Genomic DNA, 26,721 nt, shown 5'->3' with positions numbered 1-26,721 from the left:
TTTAGATTAAACATCTAAGAAAAAATTCAAAGCTTCATTAAATAAACTAAGGAACCATTTCATTCATTATCAACTTATAAACAACTTTATCATGATTCAATAATAATAATAATAATGTTGTGTAAATAATGTATTGATAGGGGAGAGTTTTGTAGATTTGTTTAGTTTCTTTTCTTTTGTAATTCTTTTGTCTCTGAAAAATTAAATATTTTGTTGTTGATTCCTTTATAATTATAATTACATTGTTAACTAGTATAAAATTAATTAATTAATAATATAAATGTTTTATTCTAATATGTATATCCATTAAACTTTAAAAAAACAATGTAAAGTAGGAGAAATAAAAAATGTTTAAAGAACAAAGAAAGAAATATCAGTAATGTTAAGAGTTCTTAGTAAATTATAATTATTACACTAAAAAAATCATTAAATAAAAATTAATTTAAAAAAAATAATTGATTGTTATATTATCTAAATTAGATACTATTTTAGAGACTAAAAAATTATTGATTTCTATATTAGTTTTTAAATTGGTATCTAATTAACTATCAAAATTTTTGCTACCAAATTTAAAATCTAAATAATTGATAGTTAAAACATTGTAGCTAATTAGATATCAATTTAAAAATTATTTATCAATAATAGAAACTAAATTAGAAATCAATACATTTTTTTAGTTTCTAAAATAGTATTTAATTTAATCAATATAATAATTAATTATTTTATTATTAAAAATTAGTTTCTATGTAACGATTTTCTAGTAGTGTTAAAAATATAAACATTATTTAAATTTTTAATAAATTAATTTATACAAAATATAAAATTTATAATTTTATAATTTGATTATAATATTTTATATTTAATTCTCAATGTATAGAATCATGTGATAATATATTTTATCCTTACATTAAATGTATGATTGGAGATGTTGAAGTCGTTGAAGAGAGTATATTACTAATTTGTCCTTATATCGTGCGGCTCATTCCGTTTATGCAAACTTATATTGTATGAAATATGTAAAATATAATTAATTTGGATATGTTATGATATTTTTTTAAAAATCACAAACCACACGAAATGAAATTCTTGGACAGTATAATACAAAGTCAATGATATATTTTGATATTCTAAACTGCTTCCTAAAAAGTGAATTAAAAATTCTATTACACAATAAAATCTAGATTTCAGTAACAGTTTTAGATATAAACTTACAATAAGGATAACACATTCCAAACTTCTAAATTCTTTTGTTTTTTTTTTATGAATCTAAATTCTTTGTTACTTAAGAAAGAAAGATATTACACTCTTTTCTTGCATAAATTCTTTCATAAAAAAATGTTAGAAAATCTTAGAACAAGACACCACAGTAAAAAAAATTAAAAACACCATAAAAATTATCTCAATCATCAGTGATATCACACTTCACCATCATACTTAAAAAAAAAGTATTGGTAAAAAAAAAAATATGAAAGTGTAAAGAGAATATATGGAGGTACATGAAAATTTTTGAACATGGTTAAGGAAATGAGAGGAAGAAGAATTTTGGAGTTTCAAGATTTTGTTTTAAAAATACATGGTGGATTAAAAAATATTTATAAATTATTTCAATCACAATTTTAAGAGTTATGTACTATTTTGAAGAACTGAGATAAGATAACATGCAACTGATACACGAATGGGTGTTTACACAAAAATCTAACACTGCTGGAGTTAACCGAAAGTTTAATTTTCCAAGACTTAACCATTTCAACTAACTCAGATTATTTATTCTGCATGCTTTACAACATCATTCTCACCCTCTAACATTTGCATCATATGATTAATCATTAAGCAGGTACTATAGAATCGGAGGCAGTACCATTAGATGCAGAGGAACCAATTGAGGCAAAGATATCTCTGTGGGGTCTTAACTTTGATTCAATAAAGAGAGGCATTGTAGGTCTCATATGCTCAAGTAAGTCATTGCTGCTTAGTAGAGCTACTACTTCAGACATGGCTGGTCTCATTGCAGCCGATGGTTGAGTGCATAACAAAGCAATGTCTAAGACTTTCTTCACTTCTTCTGCATCATAGCTATTAGGGTCTAAGCTTTTGTCCACCAACTCCAAGTGCATGCCTCTCTCATTCAATTTCCATGCCTGTTACAGTAAAAGAGAAGGGTCATGATGTAGTAAGTTGTCACAAGAAAAACAAAGCAATTTTTTATACATACTTTTAGGAAATCCTTACTTTTCGAAGAAGATATTCATCTTCAGCGTCATCATCAACAATCTTAACATCAGTACTCTTTTGACCACTTATGATTTCTAGGACCACAATGCCGTAGCTGTATGTATCAGCCTTTTCTGATAATTGACCATGAAGTGCATATTCAGGGGCTGTGTATCCCCTAACAAATGCATAACATTTACGCCACATATAATTTTAAGAAATCGTAAAAACTATTATGCATACATTTTACCCTTTAAACTTTTCAAGCTGAAATTGGTTTTTTTTGGACTTACATTGTTCCTGCAAATCTTGTGCTAAGATGAGATTGGTCCCCAGGTAGGAGCTTCACCAAACCAAAATCAGAAATTTTGGGCTGAAGTTCTTCATCTAAGAGGATATTGCCACTCTTAATATCTCTATGTATGATAGAAACATGAAATTCTTCATGTAGATAGGTCAATCCCCTTGCTATACCCAAAATTATATCATAGCGTTGTTTCCAGCTGAGAGAACCTTTTCTTTTACCTGTTTCCCAAGTTTACATGCTCAAAACATTAGAGGTGTGAAAAGGAGAAGCTGGAGAAGGAAATTTTACACAAAAATTTTCTGTTGGAAATTGACATATTAGTTACCAAATAAGAATTTGTCAAGGCTGTTATTTGCCATGAATTCATAGACAAGTATTCTGTCTTGGTTTTTACTGCAACAACCGAGAAGCCGAACCAGATTTCTGTGGTGAACATTACTTATAAGCGTTACTTCACTTTCAAAATCGTCATTTATCTTGCTGGATTTTCCTGAAATTAACTTTTTGACTGCAATAACTTTTCCATTTTTCATAGTCCCCTGTTGAGTAGCAGCATCATCATTACAAATTCTGTTTCAAAGTGATTTATCCCTATCACTAACGTTGAAAGTGTGAGGAACAACTCAAATGTACCTTATATACAGCGCCAAAGCCTCCTTCTCCTAGTTTATTTTTCTCACTAAAATTTTTTGTTGCAGCTTTCAAGTCACTATACTTGTATTTCTTCGGGCCTTTCAACTCAGTCGCTTCCAATATGTTACCTGCCAAGTAAAATATGTGTTTGATTTTTCTTTATATATAAATGAATTCATTGATTCATAACAATATTTAAGATAAAAGACATGAGTAACAATAGTTGGATGCAATAGCAAAACATCACATTAAGACTTTCCAAATAGTCTTACCTCCAGCAACTCTCTTGGGACTTTGGGGTCTTCTACGCCATGGAAATAATAAAAGAAGGATCGCAACAAGGCCTGCACCCCCAACAACACAACCAATAATGACCCACTTCTTGCTTGAACTTCTTCCTTCAACACAACAAGGAACTTGACCTAAATTCCAACATATATATCTACATTGTTCTACAAATAGAGATGAAATCCACTTGCCTTCGTTCAACATATACAAATGAAGTTCGACTTAAATAAGTTTTACATATACATGAACTCATATAAATAGTAAAAAAGACTTGAGTAAGAGTAGTTACTTTATTAGGCATTCAAAAAGAAAAGTTGATTACATACTCAAAACAAAAGTTTAAGCTGATGAATTATTATATTTGTACCTTGTTTTATAAAGGGACTGATATCAACGGTTTGGTTATCAGCAAAGAAGGGTGTCTCCGAGTATCTCATGAAGCAACCAGCATCGAAAGCTCTAGCATTTGTATTGGGAAGACAACCTTGTATGCTGCTACTTTCAACTGACAAGCAATCCAAACAATTATCTTGGGAGAGAGTTTCAGCACATTGTGCAATGGCATAGATTGCACCATCAACGGCTTGTGTCTTGGTGGCTGCATAGAAGGCAGTGATTTTTGGTGTTGCTCTTTGTAAATCCTTTATCACTTGCTGTCCAGCTGCACTAAAAGCTGGGCTTTCATTTGCAGTCTGATTTCCACAAAGTATGCTGCTGCGAGGCATGATCTGGTCAAAGAAGTCATTGCTCTCGTACCTCAACAGTCAACACATTTGAAAGTATCAAACATCCAAGTCAATCCTGACTTAGTTTCATGAACTGCAAACTCCATGTTCTTGTGATGACAGCATATCTAAAACAACTAATCCACTCCAATGTTTTATTGGTATTAACTAATCACTTGTACACATTTAACCCACTATTGATCATATATTAAAAGTGATTTGTTTACAATAATTTTTAATAAAATACTTTATTTAGATGATGATAATAAATATAAATAAAATGATAATATTTAATCACCTGTCACTCTCAGTTTTCTTTCATCAAGCTAAGAATGCCAAAAAGTCTATTTTGAATGGTAAGCAAAAGATGGTTGAACACATAGTAGACGGATGGAGGTGTACCTGAGGAAGCAGCCATCATAAATAACACGGGCACCGTTGACTCCGGTGGAGCAGTTGCGGATTTTGGCGGCTGCGGTGGCAAGGCAGGTGGCGCAGTCCGTGATAGAGAGGTAGTTCCTGCATTGAAACATGGCATAGACAGGATCTGTTCCGGAGGTTGCTTTAGCCGTTGCAAAGTGCTTGCTTTGGTTGCTAACTTGTGCTGTCAAATCATCCAAGCTTGCGTTTAGGTTTTGGATGAAATTTGACAAGTTGGGTGCAGTGAATCCGCTGCAATCCCATTTGAGAAAAAATATTTGAGGGTCTCCTACTGTACCCTCTAAGCTCCACCATGAACACAGCACCAACAAGGTTAGCTCTTGGATCTTTAGTTGCACCATATTCTTTAATAATGGTTTAAATGATGAGTTAGTTTGATATAATTTGCCATATCCATGGGTGGACTAAGATGATATCAAAATCTGAGGGATGGAGGCGAACAAATGTGTGGTTTGAAACTTTGAATTTTGACTAAGGATATAATTATGATGACATTGAACTGCTCGTGGACCTGTTAAAAACACTACTTGACATTGACGTGCTACACTTTACACTTCAATAAATATTAATATTTTAATTAATTATAATTTTTTTAATTTTAAAATTTATTTTAATATTTTGTTTATATTTTCATTAAGGATTTTTTTATTTTTTTATTATAAATATTAATATTTTATTATGAGTGTAAAGTGAAACAGAATATCAAAATATCATAAAATAAAATAAAATTGTGGTTTATATTAATTTCTTTTTTCTTTTGTATTGTGCCTTTTTATTCCAAGATCAATTTAAGTAGTTTCATTTAAATTTAATATTTTTTTTAAAGTTTTAAATTTAAATAATTATACAAATAATAAAATAATCAAAATAAAATATTAATATAAAGATAAAATAAGAATAAATTTATTTACAACAAAAACTAGTTATAATGTTGAATTTCTTTACATATAGGTATATATTGATAGTTAAGATATTATATTTGAGTGGAGACTTAACCTTACATCTTACATCTTACACCTTATACCATATATTAGCCTACACACTAACATAATAAAGCAGGTTTGATTTTCTGATAAAGTAAAACTAGAATGTCTTTTTGGTTTTACACAACTTGGATAAATCTCTTGTATTCTTAACATGAAGTTTGAAACAACTTTTGAATATATATTTTTTCCGAACACTAAGAATATTTTGTAGGTTTTTCTTAAATAACAATCTCTTATCATTTGATTTGAATTTAGTAACAAGAATACAAGTAACTCAAGCGAATTTACTTCATTATAATCAAGTAGATAAAGTATTTCTAAACAGTAACTTTATATAAATGGTCTAACTTTTCTTCTTTAGTCTGTGATAAAAAGAGATTACAATTGCAATTTGTACTGATATAGGATGCAAAGCACCGATATTGAAGAAGAAACTACTAGTGAGGATTTTAAATTTGAAAAATACTAAAAATGAAAATCAAGAACTAATATCAAGCACAATGAAGTTAAAGATTTCCTAATTTATAACTTACCTCTTGGAAACCTCTTAGGTTTGCTGGATCTTCGCAAGGCAAACACTGCAAGGATGATAGAAGTAGACCTCCACCTCCAACACCACCACCTACAATGGCCTCCTTCTTTCTTAAACCTCCTGCAGTACAAAGAAGTTGACATACATAGATACATATATATATGTTCCAAATGTTGATCTGCATTGTACTAAGAAATTGTATACAATAAGTGAAAAAAAAAACTGTTATGTTTTAAATTTTATTTTAATTAACTGATTTTATATTATTATGTGTCAATAATCTGGGTTAATTTTTATAACAGTAACTATTCAAATAATCTGGGTTAAGACCAGTAGATTAGGTTTCAGCATCGTAATATCTAGCTGTTTAAGATACTTAGTGTCTGATGACAATAGACAGAACACACAAGTATTTGGTTCCCTTAGTCTACTAAATAGTCAGTCACTTAGAGGATGGTAATGATGACACCCTACCCTAGAGCATGTGTTCTTTCCAAGCCAAATTGCAGTTCAAGAATGGGGCAAAATCAAGAAAAAGGAGCAAGCTGAAGATTACAGAAATAGCAGGCAACAGAACACTGATTTAGCTATTCTAAAACAAGTAAATAGTTAATCTAATTCGACAAAATCAACCAACAAAGAAAATCAAGTTGGAGTCACAATTGCATGATTTTGAACAAGGAAAAAGTATATATCATCACACGTTGACAAAACATTCTTAACTCTAACAATAAATGTCAACACCACCAGTCACTAACATACGTTCTACTTTAATTGTAGCATTCATAAATAACTGAAATGAAAAAGCAATCCACATGTATCTAAATTATTCTGTTAACTTCTTAGTTAAAGTAATCACAACCCTTTTTCCACATCCCATTATCATCGAGCTGATGCAATAGAAATGGAAGCAGTAGCATTAGATGAACTAGTAGAGTTGCCTTCCCGAGTCATCACATTCGTTCCAACAAACACAGGCATAGTTGGTCGCATGTGCTCCACTGAGTTCTTGCTTTTGAGCAATACTACTACTTCAGACATTGTTGGCCTCGTTGCAGCTGTTGCCTGGGTGCATAATAAAGCAATTTCTATTATTCTCTTCACTTCTTCCGCATCATATTCATTAGGGTCTATAGCCTCTTCCAACAGCTCCAGGTGAGAGCCTCTCTCGTACAGTTTCCATGACTGTTAAGTGAAAATCAAAGCAATGACATGGTATCATGTCAAGAGAAAAACAATAATTCCTAGTTAATTATAGCAACTTGCTTACTCGTTGAAGAAGATATTCACTGTCATCCTCATCAACCTTCACATCGGTACTCTTTTGACCACTTATTATTTCTAAGACTACAATGCCATAGCTGTAGGTATCAGCCTTCTCTGATAATAGGCCATGCATTGCATACTCAGGTGCTGTGTATCCCCTGCAAGTGCATAATATATTAACAAAATATGTCACTCGTGGCATCTTACGTTTTTCCCACATAAGCTTTTAGTTTGTCTCTTTTGCAGATGCTCAAATAAATGTAAAGAAATTAATGTAACGCAATAGTTTTGCTTACAATGTTCCTGCAAATTTTGTGCAAAGATGGGAAAGATCCTCCGGAAGAAGCCTTGCCAACCCAAAATCAGCAATTTTTGGCTGAAGATCATCATTTAACAGGATATTAGCAGTCTTGATATCTCTATGTATGATGGACACGTGGAATTCCTCATGCAGATATGCCAGTCCCCTTGCTGTGCCTAAAATTATATCATAGCGTTGTTTCCAACTGAGGCAACCTTTTCTGTGACCTGTTTCTTTCCCAAGTAAGATTGTTGCCAAGATAGGAAAGAAAATGAATAGATATGTGTAAAGAAAATGGAATTTGTATCAGTGTTTGACATGAATTATGTACCGAATAAGAATTTGTCCAGACTGCTATTTGCCATATACTCATAAACCAAGATTCTCTCTTGACCTTTGCTGCAACAACCAAGAAGTCTAACAAGATTCCGATGATGAACATTACTTATAAGCTTCACTTCGCCTTCAAAATCATCCTCCATCTTGCTTGATTTCCCCAAAACTAGTTTTTTTACGGCAACAACTTTTCCATTTTTCAGAGTACCCTGTTAGAAATGGTTTGTATATATGATTGAAATTCCTCTTTTTGGTTTTAAATATTTTTCAGCAAGGATATTTTTCTATTGAAAAACAAAACGGGCTTCTTTATATTTTGTTCTTCAAAATAAAAATAAGATATAATTACTAGCTTTAAAAAATGCCCAATGATCATCGTCTTTGAACATGCTTTTTCATAAAAGTATTGAAAAATACAACACAAATTTACCTTGTATACATCACCAAAACCTCCTTCTCCAAGTTTGTTTTCAGCACTGAACTCTTTTGTTGCAGCTTTCAAATCATTATACTTATAGTTAACTGGACCTTTCAACTCAGTTGCTCCTAATATGTCACCTGCTAATTAAGAACACACACCACTTCTGATTTTGTAATATAAGTAAGGAATATTTATTATTTGACCCATATCCTCACATAAGAAGTCCAATGGGGCAATACTCGAAATAGCAATCCATAAAAAAACACCAATATTCAGATCTTTTAGATTTGCTTATTTTGTGCTTATAAATAGAACACTTATTAAGAGATCTTGGGAGAAAAAAAATATTATCCACACAATAATCAAAAACCAATCATGAAGGAAACCAAAAAATATTCAATTGTGGAGTTATTGGATGAAAAAAACAGATGTTGAAGAACAAAATTGTATTGAAGAAATCTTTTTCGTTCTATATCATTATATATTTTGTTTTCCGAATTGAAAAGCACTAAAATGCAAATCATGAAGTATTAATAACAAACATTGCATTGAAGACTTTTCAAATTTACATACCTCTGTGGACCCCCTTAGATTTTCCATACCATCTCCAAGCAATCAAAAGAAGGAGGAGAAGAACAGCTCCAACAACACCACTTATAATACCCCACTTCTTCCTTGAACCTCCTGCGATAAAGTAAAAAAATTGACATCAGTTCCAAACGAGGTCAGCAGGTACCATATAAAAACTGAAGGCATGTTTTTTTATTAGAAACTTTATTTTTTATTCAAAAGAAAGGGAATTGTTGCACAGCTGTACCTTGTTTTAAAAAGGGTGCAATATCAATGGTTTGATTATCAGCAAAGAAAGATGTGGTGGAGTATCTCATAAAACAGCCAGCATCATATGCTGTTCCATCTGTGTTGGGAAGACAACGTTGTAAGTTGTTAAATGCAACTTGCATGCAGTTCAGACAATTAGTCTTTATGGCTGTTTCAACACACTGTGAAACGGCATAAATTGCACTACCACCAACAACCGGTGTCTTTGTAGCTGCATAAAAACCTTTAATTTTTGGTGTTGCTTCTTGGAGCTCCATTAACACCTGCTGTACAGCTACTCTAAAACCAGTGACGGTTGAACTCGTGTTCCCACATGATACACCACCGCCAGGTTCATTGGTTTCATCGTAGAACCTGTCGCTCTCATACCTCATCTCACATTTTCAGAATACCCAACATCAAAATCAAATATATGTTCAGGCTCAATGCTCAACCACTGACTAATGTGAATATATTGAACTGTCCATTACAAGAAATACTCATGTGTTGAAAAAAAACCAAGAACTCGTACGCAATATAGATATTATATTTGAAAAGTGTGTTCATTATAAAAACCTGAGGAAGCAGGAGTCGTATATGATTCTGGCGCCATTAGCAGCAGAGCAGTTGCGGATTTGAGAGGTGGCAGTGTTGAAGCAAGCAAGACATTCAGTTTTGGAGAGATAGTTTCTGCATTGAAACATAGCATATGTGAGCACCTCTCCCCTGGCTTTATCTTCTACGGCAAAGTGCCTGTTCTTATCATTGCTAATCTGTGCTCTCAGGCTTTCAAACGTTTCATTCATATTAGCAAAGAAGCTACGCAAGTTGGATGCATTGTATGCACTGCACCCCTTGTTCAGTAAATTTGTCTGAGAATTTTCAACTGCACCATATGCATGAAAATTATTATAACTCCACCATATCAAGGTTAAGACCAGTAGCTTAAGTTGCAGCATTCTAGCTTTTAGCTTTGCTATACAATTTAGTTATAGATAGAAATATGGCAAGGACGATTAATATTTTTGTTAGAGGAAAAGAAGTCAATCTTCTACATTGCAAAAACATTGATCAAGGTTTGACTTTTTGATGAAGAATTAATGATGAGTGGTGCCACTGTAGTGCATGTTGGACTCAGAAAGCGTAAAGAACACGTACATATAAGTTGCTTAATTAGAAAATTTGACGTTAACTTTTAATTAAGATGAGTAAGTTAAGCTACCCACCCACTCTTTTCACCCCTTATATAAAGGAAAGTTTTTCATCAAAGACTTCAGTTTAAGTTTGGTTTCTAAGAGAATATAGAGAGACTACAAAGAGGGTCACATTCATTCCCTTGAAAAGAAATGGTTCTCAGAATTAGCAATGTGTTTGAAAATTGAATGGGAGGAGTTAATTTCTTCTAGATAATCCATTAGACTATATCCAACAGGCTCAAGGAAAAAATCTATGAAGCAAAGGAAATAGATCTAATACTATGTATAGATACTAACTAAGGTTGTTATGGAGTTCATTAACCCATGTTTGCATGTTTGCTTCTATGGATGTCCTGTTCAAGAGGAAGGATGTGAGTGGATATCCATGATTTGGATCAAGGAATATGCAGGAAAGTGAAATCTGTAAATAGTAAATATCCTCTCTCCTCAAAATGAAGAGATGTAGAGGGAAAGTCATGTCAACATCCCTTATTTCCAAATTTACTCTCATTTGAATGTATCACAATGTTTCATTTGAATGTATTAGTATTTTAAAAAATTTATTTTACAATGTTTAAAATATATATATATATATAATATTTAAAATGAAGAAACAAATCATAATAAATTTTAAAGAAGTTTTAAGTTTGTTTATTATTTTATAAAATATTATAAATCAGTGTAAAAAAAATATAGTTAAATAAAATCTTCCATTTATATATTAGTTATTAGAGTAGATCAGGTAATACCTATTTTTCAAGTTCTAATCAAATATTTTATTAAATGTGGTTGAATTTAGTTTTTTTTTTAAAGAAAAGAATATACTATATCTAATTAAAATGTTGGATCATGGTCATCACCAAAAGATTATACTACACATTTTTCATTTTATTTTATACTAAATATTTAATTTATTTATTTTATACACATAATTTATTTATACTGAAAATATAATCGTATTTTTACATAATTTATTAATAAAAACTACACTTTATTATAAATATTAGTTATTAAATAAATTTAACTAACACAGATATTTACTAAAACAAAATAATAATAATTAATTATTGAACTATATCGAATTATACTAGTAATACGTTTTTATCCTTATTTTTTTATTATAATTTTTTATGAAATCCTTTTCTATGGTTAATTAAGTTATATTTTTATTACTGTTGTATTTTTTAGATTGCTTTATTGTGAGGTATTTTAATATTAAAAAATAGTAATTTTTTATTTATATAAGATGTGATTTATATTTTAATTTTATAGTATATGTTTAATATTTAAAGAAATTATTTGAAATTCTCTTTTTATTTTATTTTTTTGTTATGTTTATATTAATATATTTCTATATATAGTTATTATGTTTGAGTTATAATTTATTTTAATAATTTTTTATGAATTTTTTTTATTGTTAATTACGTTATATTTTTGTTGTTGTGGTATTTTTTATTTTTCATTTCTAGAGGGTTTTTAATATTAAAAATAATATCCTTTTATTTATATAAGATTTGATTTATTTTTCAATTTTATTACTTGAAGTTCTTCTTTTATTTAATTTGTTAAATACATTATTTTTTTTTATAATTATAGTTTTTATATTATACATATTTACATTTAACATATATTTTTTTAGTTATAATTTTTAAATCTATGAAATGTGTGAAAGTTTTTCATTTTTAAACAAAAACAACTCATTTTAGTATTAATTTTTTTAGTAAGCAAGGGTTAATCTGTAAAGTAATATTTCATACCTTTAAAAAAAATTTAAATTTCCTCATAACCATCACATTACTCACAAACTCCCATTAACTTTCTTCACACATTTACCCTAACATATCCCAATCTAAACACCTTCATTTTCTTCACACTTTCATCACACATCCACTCCCTCAAATCCTCACACATCCCCACCTTAATCCAAATAGAAACATGATTATCAATGGTAAAGCAGAAGTCCATTAGAAAAGCAGAAACGGAGAGAGAGAGAGGGAGGAATTGAAGGCTTATCAACGAATGAATGTAGTTAACCAATGAAAGATGCTCTCAGCCGCCACTCAGCAAGAAAAAAGCAACTCAGGGTAATCAGTAGTGTCCATCACACAATTTTCAACAAACTACAATTAAGTCATATATTTTGGGAAAAAATAAATATTTTTCAAAAGTTAAAAATTAAAATTAGCTAAAGTATAAATTGTATTTGCAAAAATTCTTTTATATTTTTTTTCAAAATTTTCTTTTAGTTTATGTATATAAACTAGCTAATATTACTTCATGAAAATTTATTTCATTTTTTCTTATAAAAAAAATATTTATAGAAATGTTTATTCCACTATTATCGTAATCTTTTCTTTTAGTTTGCGGAGTTGAGAAAAAATAGACTATCATTTAAAAAAAAAAACCATTGATGATTTAATCTCTAACATTTTTTTCATCAATAAAAAATAAATAAAATATTTTGAAATATCTCAACTCTTAGGACATTCTTAAATAAATATTATCTACTTCTACTTGTTTAATTTAATAAAACATAGATAACTTCTCTAACACAGTGTTCACGGTGTTACCAACACCATATATCACATAATTAACAACTAATATTAAATGAATGTTAATGTAAGTGCGCTTATGCCACTCATTGAAAATTAAATTACAAATTATTAAATGGTGCAAAAATATTACGTTAGCTAGGGTCACGATGGATCAATAATAACGTGATGATATGTGAAAAATATAAAATAGTACTATATTTTAAACGAATTAATTATGTATATATTTTAAACGTGATTCTTAATCAATTAATGTATAATTAGACTAAATGAAAGAGTGTACAGATTAATTTAAAATTTAAAATTTTCAAAAATAATTGTTCCATGACAATATCATAACTATGATGGTGACAATTGCCATAAACATTTTTTAAAGGTATTAAATGGAATGCTTTAGTCCAACACACCACTTAATAAATAAGTATTGGTTAGACTTAACTTATACTTTTTAAATAGGTTAGACTTTTTTTTCCTTACATCAAGCCAATATAAATTAATTTAATTTGTATATAATGATTAAAAGTTATTTATATTTTGTACATAATGATATAAAAAAAGTTGTTTATATCATTATTATAGTTAGCATATTTTTTTTATCAACTATAATCATTACAAGAAAATGATATTTAGTATCAGTTAATGAAGAAGACGAGCGTTAATGAAGAAAATGAATGTAGATGAAGTAGACGAGTGTGAATAAAGAAAATGAGGAAATGTGTGTAGATGAAAGAGATAAGTATATGAAAGAGATGGATGATGATAAAGGAGGTGAGTGTAAGAAAATTTATGAGTTTTGAATCTAGGAGATGAATGAGAGGATATGTATATAAAAAGTGAGATAAAAAATTATGAGTGAGAAGATTTGTCATCTTTAAATTTGAATTTTTAGATTAAAAATAATTTACAAGTTCTATTATAAAGACTCACAAATTCATAACATATAAATTACTATTGATTAAGGATAACTTAAATAAATATAAATTAAATTATTTATTTATTAAAAAATTAAAACTAATTTTATTTTATTTTTAAATATCTTTTATTGTTCTAAGGTTGAAAAAATTAACAACTATCAAAATACAGAAATAAAATTATTATAGAAATAAATATATTATAAAAAAGTACTGAGATGAACAAAAGAGAAAAAAACGACAAGATATGTAAAGGAATATTTTTTCCGTTTATTTTTTCTTACTTAGATCAAAGCAGGTGGTCTGAATTTATACAAACAATACATTCATTCTATATCTAGATAAAGAAACTGAATGTAAAATAAAAAGTCAATTAAAAAAAATACTAGATATATGTACAAAGAGAAACAATTGATATTAACTTCCTTTTAGAAGTCTCGTATTCTATTCTTTTGTTAAAAAAAATAGAGAAAAGAAATAGACTGAAATTTGAGTAAATCTTTTATATTTATCTATTTTTCAAATCATTTTATTCTCACCCATACTATCATCACACTTGCGGAAGCTTTTGTATACATTCTGAAAATCCAATCTGCATATGCTGAGAAAATATCCCACCTTTTTTACAATAAAATACAAAATTAATGAAAGCACATTTTAGTGGAAGACCCTCTTTTCCAAGCCACTTCCAATCTTCACTAATGTGCTTCATTTCTACATAGTGCCTAATTCATCAACTTCACATCAATCATACTTGACAATTTACCTGGCATTTGTAGCACAAAATTGAGCAACAATACTTCAAAAATTGGGGATGAAAAATCCCTTCTTTTAGAACATTGTTTCCTTCAGTTTCCTTAATTGGACATCACATAAGCTCTTTCTTAAGACATATTCATCGAGCTGAGAGGATAGAAATGGAAGCAGTAGCATTAGATGTAGAGGAAGCAGTTGAGGTAGAGGTGTCAGCTGCACGAGTCCTGAAGTTAGATTCAACAAATACAGGCATAGAAGGCCTAGTTTGCCCCACTGAGTTCTTGCTTTTCAGTGAGGCTACTACTTCAGACATTGTTGGCCTTGCAGCAGCTGATGCTTGAATGCAAAGCAAAGCAATCTCTATCACTTTCTTCACTTCTTCTACCTCATACTCTTCAGGATCCAATGTCTTGTCAGCCAACCTCAAATGCATGTCTTCCTCATAAAGTTTCCATGCCTGTTAAAGTAAGACCAAAGTTCATATGGCCAAATGTTATTTGAAAGAGTTTGATTTCAATGTAAATAGAACTTTTAAGGTAATATGATAAAAGAACAAACATCAGTAAATCGGCTATTTACTCTATAAAAGAAAGTTGAAAATGTTCTTATGTGACCATATGAAATTGCTTACTCTTTGAAGGAGGAATTCACCATTAGCATCTTCCCTCAATCCAGTATTCTTTTGGCCACTTACTATTTCTAGGACTACAACACCAAAGCTGTAGGCATCAGCCTTCTCTGATAACTGACCATGGATTGCATACTCAGGTGCTGTGTATCCCCTGACATGTATACAAATTTTATAGCATAATTAATGAAACAATGTTGATTTACACATAGCATGAAATGGAAACATAATAATAAAATAGATGTCTCTTTTATTACATCTAACTCTATACAAACAAACATTTGGTCTTACAATGTTCCTGCAAATCTTGTGCTAAGATGAGATTGGTCATCTGGTAGAAGTCTTGCCAACCCAAAATCAGCAATTCTTGGTTGCATCTCATCATCCAAGAGAATATTGCTAGCCTTTATATCCCTATGTATGATGCAAACATGGAAATCCTCATGTAGATAAGCCAAACCCTTTGCTGTGCCTAAAATTATATCATATCTTTGTTTCCAGCTGAGGGAGTCCTTTCCTTCACCTATGATTGAGTAAAAGGGAGGAAGAGAGGGGAATATATAAAAAACTGAGATTCAAAAAATGCTTCAATTAGGAGATTGACATGAGTTTTACCAAATAAGAATCTATCCAAGCTGTTATTTGCCATGTATTCATACACAAGGATTCTCTCTGGGCCTTTACTGCAACATCCAAGGAGTCGAACTAGATTCTTGTGATGAACGTTGCTTATAAGCTTCACTTCACTTTCAAATTGTTCATCGATCTTTCCTGAGTGGCCTAAAGATAATTTCTTCACTGCAACTATTTTCCCATTTTTCAAAGTGCCCTGTTCCATGAATTGGTGATTTAGCTACAGTTTTAAAAAAGTCATTGATCTTTTTCTCTACCTTTCTCAGAAAGAATCATGCTTGTTTTTAAACATGTACTCCAATAAAAATGTTGAAATTACCTTGTATACATCTCCAAAACCTCCTTGTCCTAGTTTATTTTCTTCACTGAAATCTTTTGTTGCAGCCTTCAAATCCTTATACCTGAACGAAACTGGACCTTTCAATTCAGTTGCTCCCAATATGTTATCTGACAAGGAAACGAAATTTGGAACATCTTAGTGAATAAATGGATCCAATTATTCATCATAGCAACAAAGAAATTCAACACTCCACAGTAATTCATTCCTTGGAATAAAGACTAAAGGAGTTATTAGCAGAAATTTAACTCTATTACTATGAAATTAATATACATGATAAGTTTGTTAACTTCTATACTATACTGTACTGTGATAAAAATCAGACCAAACATGTAAGAAATCATCAATTCAAAAATTATCCAATTTTCTTACCTCTTCGACCCCTCTTGGGTTTCTTGAACAGTCTAAGCAAGACAATTAGTCCAAGGAGGATCACCACAAGACCTACACCTCCAACAACCCCACCAATAATGGCTCCCTTCTTGCTTGAACCCCCTGCAGGATAAAAAAATATACTACTATCATTCATTCTACCTTGTATTTCAAAATTAATGTAAAGAAAGTATGATTCCTAACTCTACCTTGTTGCAAGAAGGGTGTGATATCAATGGTCTGGTTATCAGCAAAAAAAGCTGTCTCTGAGTATCTCATAAAACATCCAGCATCAAATGCTCTTCCCTCTGTATTGGGTAAACAAATATGTATGTTGTTATATCCAACTGTGAGGCAATCCAGACAACCACTCTCTGAGACAGTTTCAGCACATTGTGCAATGGCATAGATTGCACCACCAGCCAGTTGTGTCTTGGTAGCTGCAAAGAAACCAGTGATTTTGGGGGTTGCAATTTGCAGATCCTTTAGAACTTGCTGTGCAGTTGTATTGAAATCAGCTGCTGTCTGATTTCCACAAATCATACTGTTGCCAGCCATAGTGGTCTGGTCAAAGAAGCCAGTGCTCTCATACCTCAACAACACATTTAAAAGTACAAAACATCAAAGTTAGCTATGACTCAGGTTCATCAACTGCCAACTCATGTTCTTGTCTTGGAAAATCAACATTCTCAATCATCTAAATAAAGAGCATGTTACTAATGATATAAGAAATGTAAATGTTTATTTTGAAATTAGAAAAACTTTTAATGTCATTGAAAAAACCTTAGGAGTGGTAGATTCAATTTTCTCCTAATAAATTTAGTTTTTTATTTATAAAAAATACTTTTATATTTTAAAACTTTAGTTTTAATTTTCATATTCTTTAATAAAATTGTGGTATTTTAAATAAAATAAAGAAAGTAAATAACACTTTCTTAAGAGCATAAGCGGCATAAAACTCATAATAGATGCTTGTGTTTAAAAACTTTTAAGTGAAATTTCGTCTCAATAAATCATATTGAGAAGAACTTAACTAGAAAATTATAAAAAATAAATAAAAATTTAAGCTTTCAAATAAAAAATTAAAGAAAATTCTATAAACAAAAGATTAAATAAATTTTATATTTTTAAAATATTATTTTTACAAACTAAAAAAATAAATATCATTTTCTCAAAAATATATATTTTTTTATAAGAAAAATTATAATTTATTTGATAATATATTTTTATGATTTTTAAATATATAATTAAATCTATGAACTTTTTCCTTGCAAAAAATTCTAAATCCTTGTTTTTTAAATTTTCATCATTTTTATATTTAAATATTAGTTAATATATATTATTTAAAATTTAAAGTGTGAATTTCATTTTATTAAAAATATAAGAAAAATAAATATTTATTTTAAATTGAAGAAAATATAAATGTTATTTAGTATAATTTTAGGATAGATAAGTGATTTTAGGATAAAATCTCATATTTTCAATTTTACACATTTGACTGTTATAAAGTTATTTGTGTTCTACTGGTTTAACACGTGTACATCATGACTCTATATTGGTCACAACCAATAACATTTAATATATGTATATATACTATTGTATTGTATTATTTTTATGATTTAGTTTTACAAAATGGGTCTATGTTTTTTCATTAAATTAACTAAGATCACACTAGGGTCAACACAACGATCTTGTGACGGCTAATTAAAATAATAGTGGTATTAAATTCCTAATTAATGGCTCAGATAAGAACTAGTAATATTCTCGAATAATTTATACATAGAAGCAAAAAAATGTGCATTTACAAGAGTTTATCTTATTTTTTGAAGTCTACACATCATTATTATGCTGTATATAAAATATTTATTAATAGTTTACGAGATTAGGAAAATAACAAAAATAATAAGAAATACTATGTTTTTTCTTCTGTTTATACGTTTAGACGATTTAAAAGTGAAAGAAAATAGCATGAACATATATATATATATATATATATATATATATAATATGCATACAAGAGAAAGAAAGAAGATTAATATTATATAAATAATATATAATTTGAATAAGATTAACCTTTTTCTTTTTTAACTTATGAAAGGTGGTGACGTTAAGGAAAAATGGTATTACATCATCTCTCATTACCATACTGTCAAAAAGTCAACTAGAATTTATATTTTCTATTTGTTTACCTACTTACATGGGAAATGTAACACCCATATTTTTTTCTCAAAAAAAAACATAGAATAGAGAAATTATATTTATTAAACTTTTTTTTTAATTTTATTAGTAAAATTTTAAACTGAAAATTATCTCAAAATAAACACTGGCAATGTATTTTCACAGATTTGTTTGAACGTATTTCTTTATTAATGGATAAAACGATTAAAAAAATGCATTCTTTTATTAATAAATTTCTCTATTGATTTTACAGTTTTGAATAAATTCCAATTAATAATAAAACGTGCTAAAACAAGCATCTCAGATAAAGTATTATTGACACTTTAATTAGATTCTAAACATACAATTATCTGTTTATATCTTCTTTACTTTAATCTATAAGTTAGATTATTTTAATTTGAGTGCCAAGCCTTTAAATTAAGACCACATTAATCTTTTTATCTTATCATCTAGAAAGCTGAACCACGACTCTTGACAAAACCAACAAAAGAAATTCCTCACATAATTAATGCCTTGTCAAATCATATTTAAAATTTAGTCTGATCCTGACATTATTAAATTTGATAATTAATGCATGCAAGTTCATACATAACATGGCTGCAATCTCAAAAGTCCAACCATTGCAATTCCATCATTCACACGACAACTGCTCAATTATTATCTTTCATCTCTTTCCAAAAAATATCTACAGAATTTCTTTTGTAATATAATAATTAATAAAATACTTTTATATACAGACATAAGAAAATATTTTATGAAATAATAAAACTCTGTATTATGAAATAGGAAGCGAACTTTTAAATTTAGCTTAATTTAAAAAAAAATTGAGGGTTCATATAGTAGAATTTATATTAACAATACTTTTTATAAGTTTTATAATAGGTTCTAAATGAGTCATATATATATATATATATATATATATATATACTTAATAGTGAGTTTTAAACTTGAACTAAAATTTATTCTTACATCTTTATCTGTAATCAATATCATTGTGAAATATATGTATAATGGATCTTGATATTTTGTCAACTTCTACTTTTGTTTTACAATTAATAATACTACTGTTTTAATATATTTTTTTATACCATTTAATATAGTATTTATTATATATTTATTTTTAAATCATTACATCAAAACTTTACAGCTAATAATACTATTATTTTAATATATATTTTATACCATTTATTTACAAATATATCAATCATTATATATATTTATCTTTAAATTCATAATCTATGGGCATAATTTTCCGTGTATGATTAAGCATAAGAAATAGATGTGATAGTGAAGGTGTACCTAAGGAGGCAACCGTCATAGATGACACGGGCACCGTTGGCCCCGGCGGAGCAGTTGCGGATTTGGGCGGCGGCGGCGTCATAGCAGGCGGCGCAGTCAGCAGTGGAGAGGTAGTTCCTACATTGGAACAAGGCATAGACAGGGTCTTGTCCTCTAGCTTCTTGAGCGGTGGCAAAGTGTTTGCTTTGGTTGCTAACTTGAACTCTAAGTTCATTCAAAGTTGCGTTTAGATTTTGGTTGAAATTGGACAAATCTGTGGCGTTGTATTGGCTACACCCCTTGTTCAGCAAAAGAATTTGAGGGTCCCCTAGGGCACCCTGAAGGCTCCAGAAGATGAAGAAAGTTAGGGGTAGGAGATTGAGATGCAGTTGCAGCAGCATTTTGAAGAAGAAGAAGAAGTGGTTAGAAAGTTGATGGTGAATTGAATGGAGAATAAAAAGAAAAAAAAGAGAAAGGTTGTGCGTGTTGATGGTGGTTGGGGACCAAAACAGCGTACACATCGTTGTCAACCATTGTTGAGATTAATGGTTTTGTGAATGCGTTTGGCAGGTTGCGTCTTCATATATCCAAGTAAACATTCCTCCTGTTGCCGGAATTATGTTCAAAACATCACAATATTTGTATAAATATATGTGTTTAGTCACACGTGACGTTCAATATAATCGAATTATTAGAAATGTGAAATTGACTTTGGATAATGAACTAGTTAAAAATCGGAAAGAGAATTAATTAGATAAAAGAATTAGGATTTGTCGTCGTCTGTTTCTCTAGTTTGTTTGACCTTGTTTATGAGTTTAGGTTTCTGTTTGTTTAACCTGGTTTATGAGTATTATTGGAAAATGGGAAATGCATCTCACTTGATTTGATATGAATCAAGGTGTTGGATTGTAATTTGGTTTTATAGTTTTATGTTTGTTATTCAAGTCTCAATTCTTTTTCCATGTCGTTTGTTATAATTGTTGTTATTATGTAAGATTTTGTTTTTAAATTCTTTTTAACTTTACGAGATAGACGTTAATTGTTTTTGTATATAGGAGAAGGTTTTTTCTTGCGTTTTTGATATGGAACGTATTGCAAAAGATGTTTTGACGGTCAAGTTAATCCTCTTGAGTAGTTTGGAGTGATAAATACTATTGAAAACATCTTTTTAGTCCTTAACAACCTCTTTATAGAATTGTGTTGGACCTTCGTACTAATCGAACTGGATTAATACAATGGAATTATTAACTTCCTATTAATCTAACACCATATACATTTTAACTAAGGGATTAATTTCATTCTCAATCAATTGTTTTATTAGATTCCCAATATGTGTTTGATATTGTTTTTTATATCATTTTATAATATTTTCTATCTTTTACTATAAAAATATTTTATAATATCATTTTATGAAAATATTATTTTATAATATTTTGGTCGTATATAATAAACCGGTGATTTATAAATATGAACACACGATGGATCTTAATAATAGTGAAAGAGCATACACTCACCAATTCCATCATCAAATAAATCATTTGTTGTGTTTTTTTCATCTTATAACATAAACAATAAACTACATTAAAATGAATATATTATTTTGCCCAGCTCCCATTTTCTCTCCTAAAAAATTATTGATCATGTACACAGCTAAATAAATTCTTGAAAAAACAAAAATTATAATTTTGTTAAGAAATGGGTATAAATAAACTCAAGAAATACATCACAATATATAACAAAAAATGTTATGAATTGATTTATAAATATTATAATTTAATATCAGATTAGATCTCATTTTCAAGGTTTTAATTCTCAAGTGGATTGTGTTAAATCTCATGATATGGCTAGTTTTCAACGTTAAATCACTGATTCGGTGTTTATTCTAAATGTATTTAATTTTAAAAAAAAATACATTCCGAATTATTCAACCTAAAATAAAATCAGCTTTTAAAACTAAATTTCAGAATCCGAAAACTTCTCAAAACAGCCATTCAATTAGGAATGAATATAAACGACAACAGTATATGCGTGTGATTAAGATATTTTGGTCTTTTCATCATCCTATGAAGTGGACATGGAAACAATGGGGTGCAAAAAAATAATATTTTTAGTATTCTCCAAGTCCAGTTAAAAAAAAAACAATTTCAACCCAATGAAAGTGTATAAATTTTATTTTTAAGAAAACAATGCAATTACTTATTGCAACTCTGTGATTACTTTATGCACTTTTCATTATATCTTTTTATAATTATTATCTGAAGTTAACAATAATAATAAGAATAATAATAATATTAATAACCATAATTATAGTAATAATGATAATAACAATAATAAATTACAATGTGTCAAATAATGATGGAAGTAATATTTATGTTAGTAAAAATATTGCTGGGAGGAGAGGAAAGAAAGAACAAAAGATAATTATATAATCATATAATTTTGAAACTTAATTTTCTCTCCCAAAATATACAAATTAATATTAAAAATACTTTTGCCAATAATTTATTGATTTTAATTAATAATATAATAATTTCAAACACAGATAAAAAGAATAACGTTAACTCTCCATTACGTAACACAAATCAAAGTTATTTTAACTAAAACACAAATCATAGTGAGACATTCCTTCGTTAAATGTTGGAAAAACAAAAGTTTGAGTTCGTTGAGTGATGTGATATTTGAATAATGTTGGAAACAAATGTATGAAGTTTGGTTGAAAAATCAATGACCTTAATTCCATTATAGTGGAACTAACTCTTGAAAACATCGAAATATTAACTACTTCACATGCATTGTTTTTATTCTTTTTTTTTAAAGGACAGCTTTTTTATGGTTTCAGTACGATGTTTTATGATGAAAACAGCATGTACCCAGAACAAATTGAATGCAAAGTTTGATCCTTTCATGAATGGAAGTTTAGAATCTTGAACAGAAAATAACGATAGCACAAGAGAAAACGAAAATGGAAGTGATGTAGTAAGTAGAAGCTGGTAAAAAAACATTATCTATGGAACAATTTACTTTACTATATATCTTCATATTACATTTAAAGTTTCAATATAAATAATTTAATTATTAACTTCAGAATATAAATAATTAATAACTATTTTTTTCATAACTAATTAAATATCAATTTAAAAATTATTTATAATAATAAAACCAATTTAGATATTAATAATTTTTTAATGTTTAAACATATAAGAAATGTTCCCTTTTTATGCGTGTTGAAGATGAAAGAAAGAAGAAAATTACTAATCATAGTTGAAGGTTTCTACAATCTTCCACATCACTTATTACATCCCTTTATTTTTCTGTGTATTTAAGGTCATGACGTTACGCAATTAGTGCCTTTCCTTTTTCATTTTTCCCTTTTGGCCTTAAAATATAAAAAAGGTATAAAAGAAGATTCATTAAACATGCCTTTAACTCTTATTAACCATGATTAACTCAAAACCCCACAACACAAACATCTCAACTAATTTGGAAGAAGTGAATAACGTTGGATGTTTCCTTGTTAGTGAGAAGAAAAACCTAGTAGTGTCTGTCTCCCATCAACAAAACCTTTATCAGTGTGAAAAGATTACAAAAGTACAAAACTCAATTATTCTTGTTAATGTCACACAAACAACATCAAAACCAAATAGTTAGAGTGCAAATATCACACTAATTTCTAACCCAACAAAATCAACTTATTCATGTCTCTCACAGTCACGACAACTTTCTCCCTCGCCATGCTTGGTCTTTCAATTTTCACACTTCAAACGATTCTCAAAATTCACTGTTTGTGTGCACACTTGGAAGGGGTTTTCAACCACTTTAATGCTTTTATGTTCTTTTCATTAAAATATTGTAACAAACATTGCACTAATAATATATGCTTACATGACAGTTGGAAGGGTTTGGTTTAGTGACCCACACACAAGACAAAGATCGATGCATGCGAATACCAATCCTACATTTTACTTCTTTTCACCACACACTCTCTTTCTTTTCTTAGGTTACAAAACAAAAATTAGAGTGCTACAAACCAATCTAGTTGCGTTGGTCCAATTAAAGATTTATCTTGAATTTCATCCAAGTTATAATTTATGTTTTTTTCTTTTTTTAATTGATGCATAAACCTGATAGTTTGTATGAAGATGATTTTATGAGATATTTACTTAGTATATTAGGTGACGTTCTCTTGGTTAAGCTAAGAGTGTTTTCTATATGCATACATGAAAGTATGTCTATTGGAATTGATTCAGGTTGTTATTATGTATAAAGGGTTGAACCACCCCTAAAGTGACTCATATTTATTTATTTATTTATTGTCAATCAAATAAAAACAATTAAATGTAATTGTGTTTTATTTGTTTATTTCAAATTTAATTTAAAAGAAAATAATTTTTGGAACTTTAAACATTCATACAATCAATTTATAAACTCTGAGTTTGGATTGGCTTGTATGATATAATTTGATTATATTTTTAATCAAATATTTTTTAGTTGTTTTAAATTATTAAAAAGAATTGTATCTTGAAGTAAGATATAGAATTAAATTAAACCTATAATCAAAACTTTAGAAATACGTAGACATCCTTTATTATCATTCTTTGATATATTATATTAGATTCATATTCTTAATATATCTAACTATCTGAACTTTAAGTTTAACTTAATCTTATAAAATCAGGTTGTAAGAAAAAATTTATATATACTTAAATACTACGATTGATTTTATCTCTAGTCGATGTGAGATTTCTAACATATAATCTCTCATGCTAAGATCTATTAATTAGTACGTGAAATTATATGTTTATAGATACTAACAGGTGAAACTATTAAACTCTAAATAAATTTTAAGATAAAATTTGCCATATATATAAATTAACCTTATCTATCTTCAACCAATCATACCACATAAAAGGTTAAATAATAATATATTGAAGTTAAAAATAGATAAATACCCACTTACTTTTGTTGGATATCTCACTATGCTCTATAAACAACTTTTCTTTTGAAAGTTTTTAAAACATTTGTCATGCTCGTGGACTTGTGAAGTTTATAGTGATAAGATAGTGTAATAATGTTAAACTATTGTTCCAGTAAGTAGTTTAAGACTTTGCAATCACTAATGTTCTATACGTACCATAAAATCTTAAAAATCTAAAGTATTCATGTATTTTCAAGTGGAATTCATGGTATAACTATTATTACTGTTAAACTCTTTATACCATTATTGTCATTGAGTTTGTCGAAATTCAAGTTAAATGATCGTTTTAAGGTTGCAAGACAAAATGATACGAATATAGTATCCTTTTATTCTATTCACACACTATATTCATCATTTATAATATATTTTTTTATGTGGAATGATTTAGTACATATTTGGTCTTATAATATATTTTTTAGAAATGATTATTTTTTTCATGAAGATAGTTTTTCGACATCAAGTCTTCAAGTTGATGTAGTTCTTGAGTCTAATGGAAAAATAAATAAAAAATGATGCTTTTTGTTTTGCTTGTTTCAACTTCTTTTGTTTTAATTGTGATGTATTTTTCTTGTCAGGTTTAATAGCTATATGAATGATATTTAGATCTTAATAGGAACTTTATTTTGTAAATAGTTGAAGCACCCATCAAGTATTTTCTTTTAATTTAATTTATTCTTTATTGAGAAAAAAATCATTATATCTGATGTATTGTTTACTTTGAAGGTTCACAGTTTTATCTTTAAAAGACAACACATCAAATAATTAGGAAAAACTTGTGTATTTAAATTATCATTTACCTCAACTAATAAACAATGTGTATGTATTTTAATAGAAAGTAATCCTTAAATAAATAAAAAATAATTCCTTTAGTTGAAAGTTGAAGACCAAATTTACATTATTCATGTATCAATATATATAATTCAATTGTATTGAAAATTTATTTTTGATAAATATTCGAATATATTTACACGTGCATGGAATTACAATTTATCACGTCTTTATCAGTAAATGGAGAAAAAATAAAAGTAAAATACAAAATAGAAGGAATACTATAAAGAAAAACGGAGGTAGAAAAATGTTATTTATTTTGAGTGGTAAAATAAGTAAAAAAAATAAATTATGTTGGATAAAATTTTCTAAAATAAATAAATAAATAAATAGTGTGGGAAGGAAAATATATAATGGAGACAAGAGTAAAATTATTATATGAACGACTCTCCGAATACGAATAATGTGAAAGGGAAACTCTTTACTTTTACTCACTTTTAAGTTATTTTGATTAAATTGAGTTTTATGTAGAATGTGATTTAAGATTTTCATAAAATAGTAGTGCACTTTGATATAAGGAGGAGATTTAACCTCAATAGTTTATAAACAAAGTTATATAAGAAATTAAAATACCATTTCCGATTTAAAACTTCTATATAATAGATTTCTCAATTTTTTAGTCTTATATATGTTATGATAATATTAAAAATTAAAATTACTATATATGAAACTACAATTTTTAATATATATATTTAAAAAAAAAGTCTTGATTTAGACCCATAAACATTAATTATATTAACTAACGGAAACACGTAATGGTGTGTATCTATTTTTTTATTTATCATACTATATTATTTTAACGAGGTAAATT

General features: G+C 28.5%; 3 protein-coding genes across 4 annotated transcripts; all 3 read right to left on the bottom strand.

The window, feature by feature from the left end:
* Window positions 1–1,682: 1,682 nt before the first annotated feature.
* On the bottom strand, window positions 1,683–5,076 carry LOC137831619 (cold-responsive protein kinase 1-like). 2 transcript variants are annotated; one of them, XM_068639370.1, is made up of 8 exons: window positions 4,567–5,076; window positions 3,807–4,195; window positions 3,424–3,549; window positions 3,152–3,279; window positions 2,844–3,057; window positions 2,505–2,736; window positions 2,230–2,389; window positions 1,683–2,138 (listed from the first exon to the last, which is right to left on the bottom strand). In XM_068639370.1, the coding sequence occupies exons 1-8, from the start codon at window positions 4,944–4,946 to the stop codon at window positions 1,827–1,829; spliced, it is 1,941 nt and encodes a 646-aa protein (XP_068495471.1). In that variant the 5' UTR covers window positions 4,947–5,076; the 3' UTR covers window positions 1,683–1,826. The 2 variants fall into 2 exon arrangements, with proteins under 2 accessions (XP_068495471.1, XP_068495472.1); XM_068639371.1 differs by having other exon boundaries at window positions 3,424–3,495.
* Window positions 5,077–6,866: 1,790 nt separating this feature from the next.
* On the bottom strand, window positions 6,867–10,225 carry LOC137831624 (cold-responsive protein kinase 1-like). Its single transcript, XM_068639375.1, has 8 exons — window positions 9,843–10,225; window positions 9,265–9,656; window positions 9,021–9,131; window positions 8,457–8,584; window positions 8,022–8,235; window positions 7,686–7,917; window positions 7,394–7,547; window positions 6,867–7,308 (listed from the first exon to the last, which is right to left on the bottom strand). The coding sequence occupies exons 1-8, from the start codon at window positions 10,223–10,225 to the stop codon at window positions 7,006–7,008; spliced, it is 1,917 nt and encodes a 638-aa protein (XP_068495476.1). The 3' UTR covers window positions 6,867–7,005.
* A 4,188-nt stretch (window positions 10,226–14,413) lies between these two features.
* On the bottom strand, window positions 14,414–20,731 carry LOC137831618 (cysteine-rich receptor-like protein kinase 2). Its single transcript, XM_068639369.1, has 8 exons — window positions 20,129–20,731; window positions 16,861–17,243; window positions 16,652–16,774; window positions 16,262–16,389; window positions 15,925–16,138; window positions 15,601–15,832; window positions 15,313–15,463; window positions 14,414–15,138 (listed from the first exon to the last, which is right to left on the bottom strand). Exons 1-8 carry the CDS (start codon window positions 20,626–20,628, stop codon window positions 14,821–14,823), a joined length of 2,049 nt encoding a protein of 682 aa, XP_068495470.1. The 5' UTR covers window positions 20,629–20,731; the 3' UTR covers window positions 14,414–14,820.
* Between the last annotated feature and the right edge of the window lie 5,990 nt (window positions 20,732–26,721).

Source organism: Phaseolus vulgaris, chromosome 6 (assembly GCF_000499845.2).
Source record: "Phaseolus vulgaris cultivar G19833 chromosome 6, P. vulgaris v2.0, whole genome shotgun sequence".
NCBI classification, from domain to species: Eukaryota; Viridiplantae; Streptophyta; class Magnoliopsida; order Fabales; family Fabaceae; genus Phaseolus; species Phaseolus vulgaris.
The sequence above is the reverse complement of the archived record's forward strand: the minus strand, read 5'-3'. Positions and strand labels throughout refer to the sequence as shown.

What these genes read in the sequence shown, in the direction of transcription:
- LOC137831619 (XM_068639370.1), bottom strand. Translation starts at nt 4,946, where the DNA reads ATGGTGCAACTAAAGATCCAAGAGCTAACCTTGTTGGTGCTGTGTTCA. An exon ending in GCTTTGGCGCTGTATATAAG is followed by an intron (nt 3,058 to 3,151) that starts GTACATTTGAGT and finishes GCTACTCAACAG; the next exon opens with GGGACTATGAAAAATGGAAA. An exon ending in ACAAGATTTGCAGGAACAAT is followed by an intron (nt 2,390 to 2,504) that starts GTAAGTCCAAAA and finishes TGCATTTGTTAG; the next exon opens with GGGATACACAGCCCCTGAAT.
- LOC137831624 (XM_068639375.1), bottom strand. Translation starts at nt 10,225, where the DNA reads ATGCTGCAACTTAAGCTACTGGTCTTAACCTTGATATGGTGGAGTTAT. An exon ending in TACGACTCCTGCTTCCTCAG is followed by an intron (nt 9,657 to 9,842) that starts GTTTTTATAATG and finishes ATGTGAGATGAG; the next exon opens with GTATGAGAGCGACAGGTTCT. An exon ending in TGCACCCTTTTTAAAACAAG is followed by an intron (nt 9,132 to 9,264) that starts GTACAGCTGTGC and finishes ACTTTATCGCAG; the next exon opens with GAGGTTCAAGGAAGAAGTGG.
- LOC137831618 (XM_068639369.1), bottom strand. Translation starts at nt 20,628, where the DNA reads ATGTGTACGCTGTTTTGGTCCCCAACCACCATCAACACGCACAACCTT. An exon ending in GTTTTGGAGATGTATACAAG is followed by an intron (nt 16,139 to 16,261) that starts GTAATTTCAACA and finishes TTCATGGAACAG; the next exon opens with GGCACTTTGAAAAATGGGAA. An exon ending in GTGAATTCCTCCTTCAAAGA is followed by an intron (nt 15,139 to 15,312) that starts GTAAGCAATTTC and finishes TTACTTTAACAG; the next exon opens with GCATGGAAACTTTATGAGGA.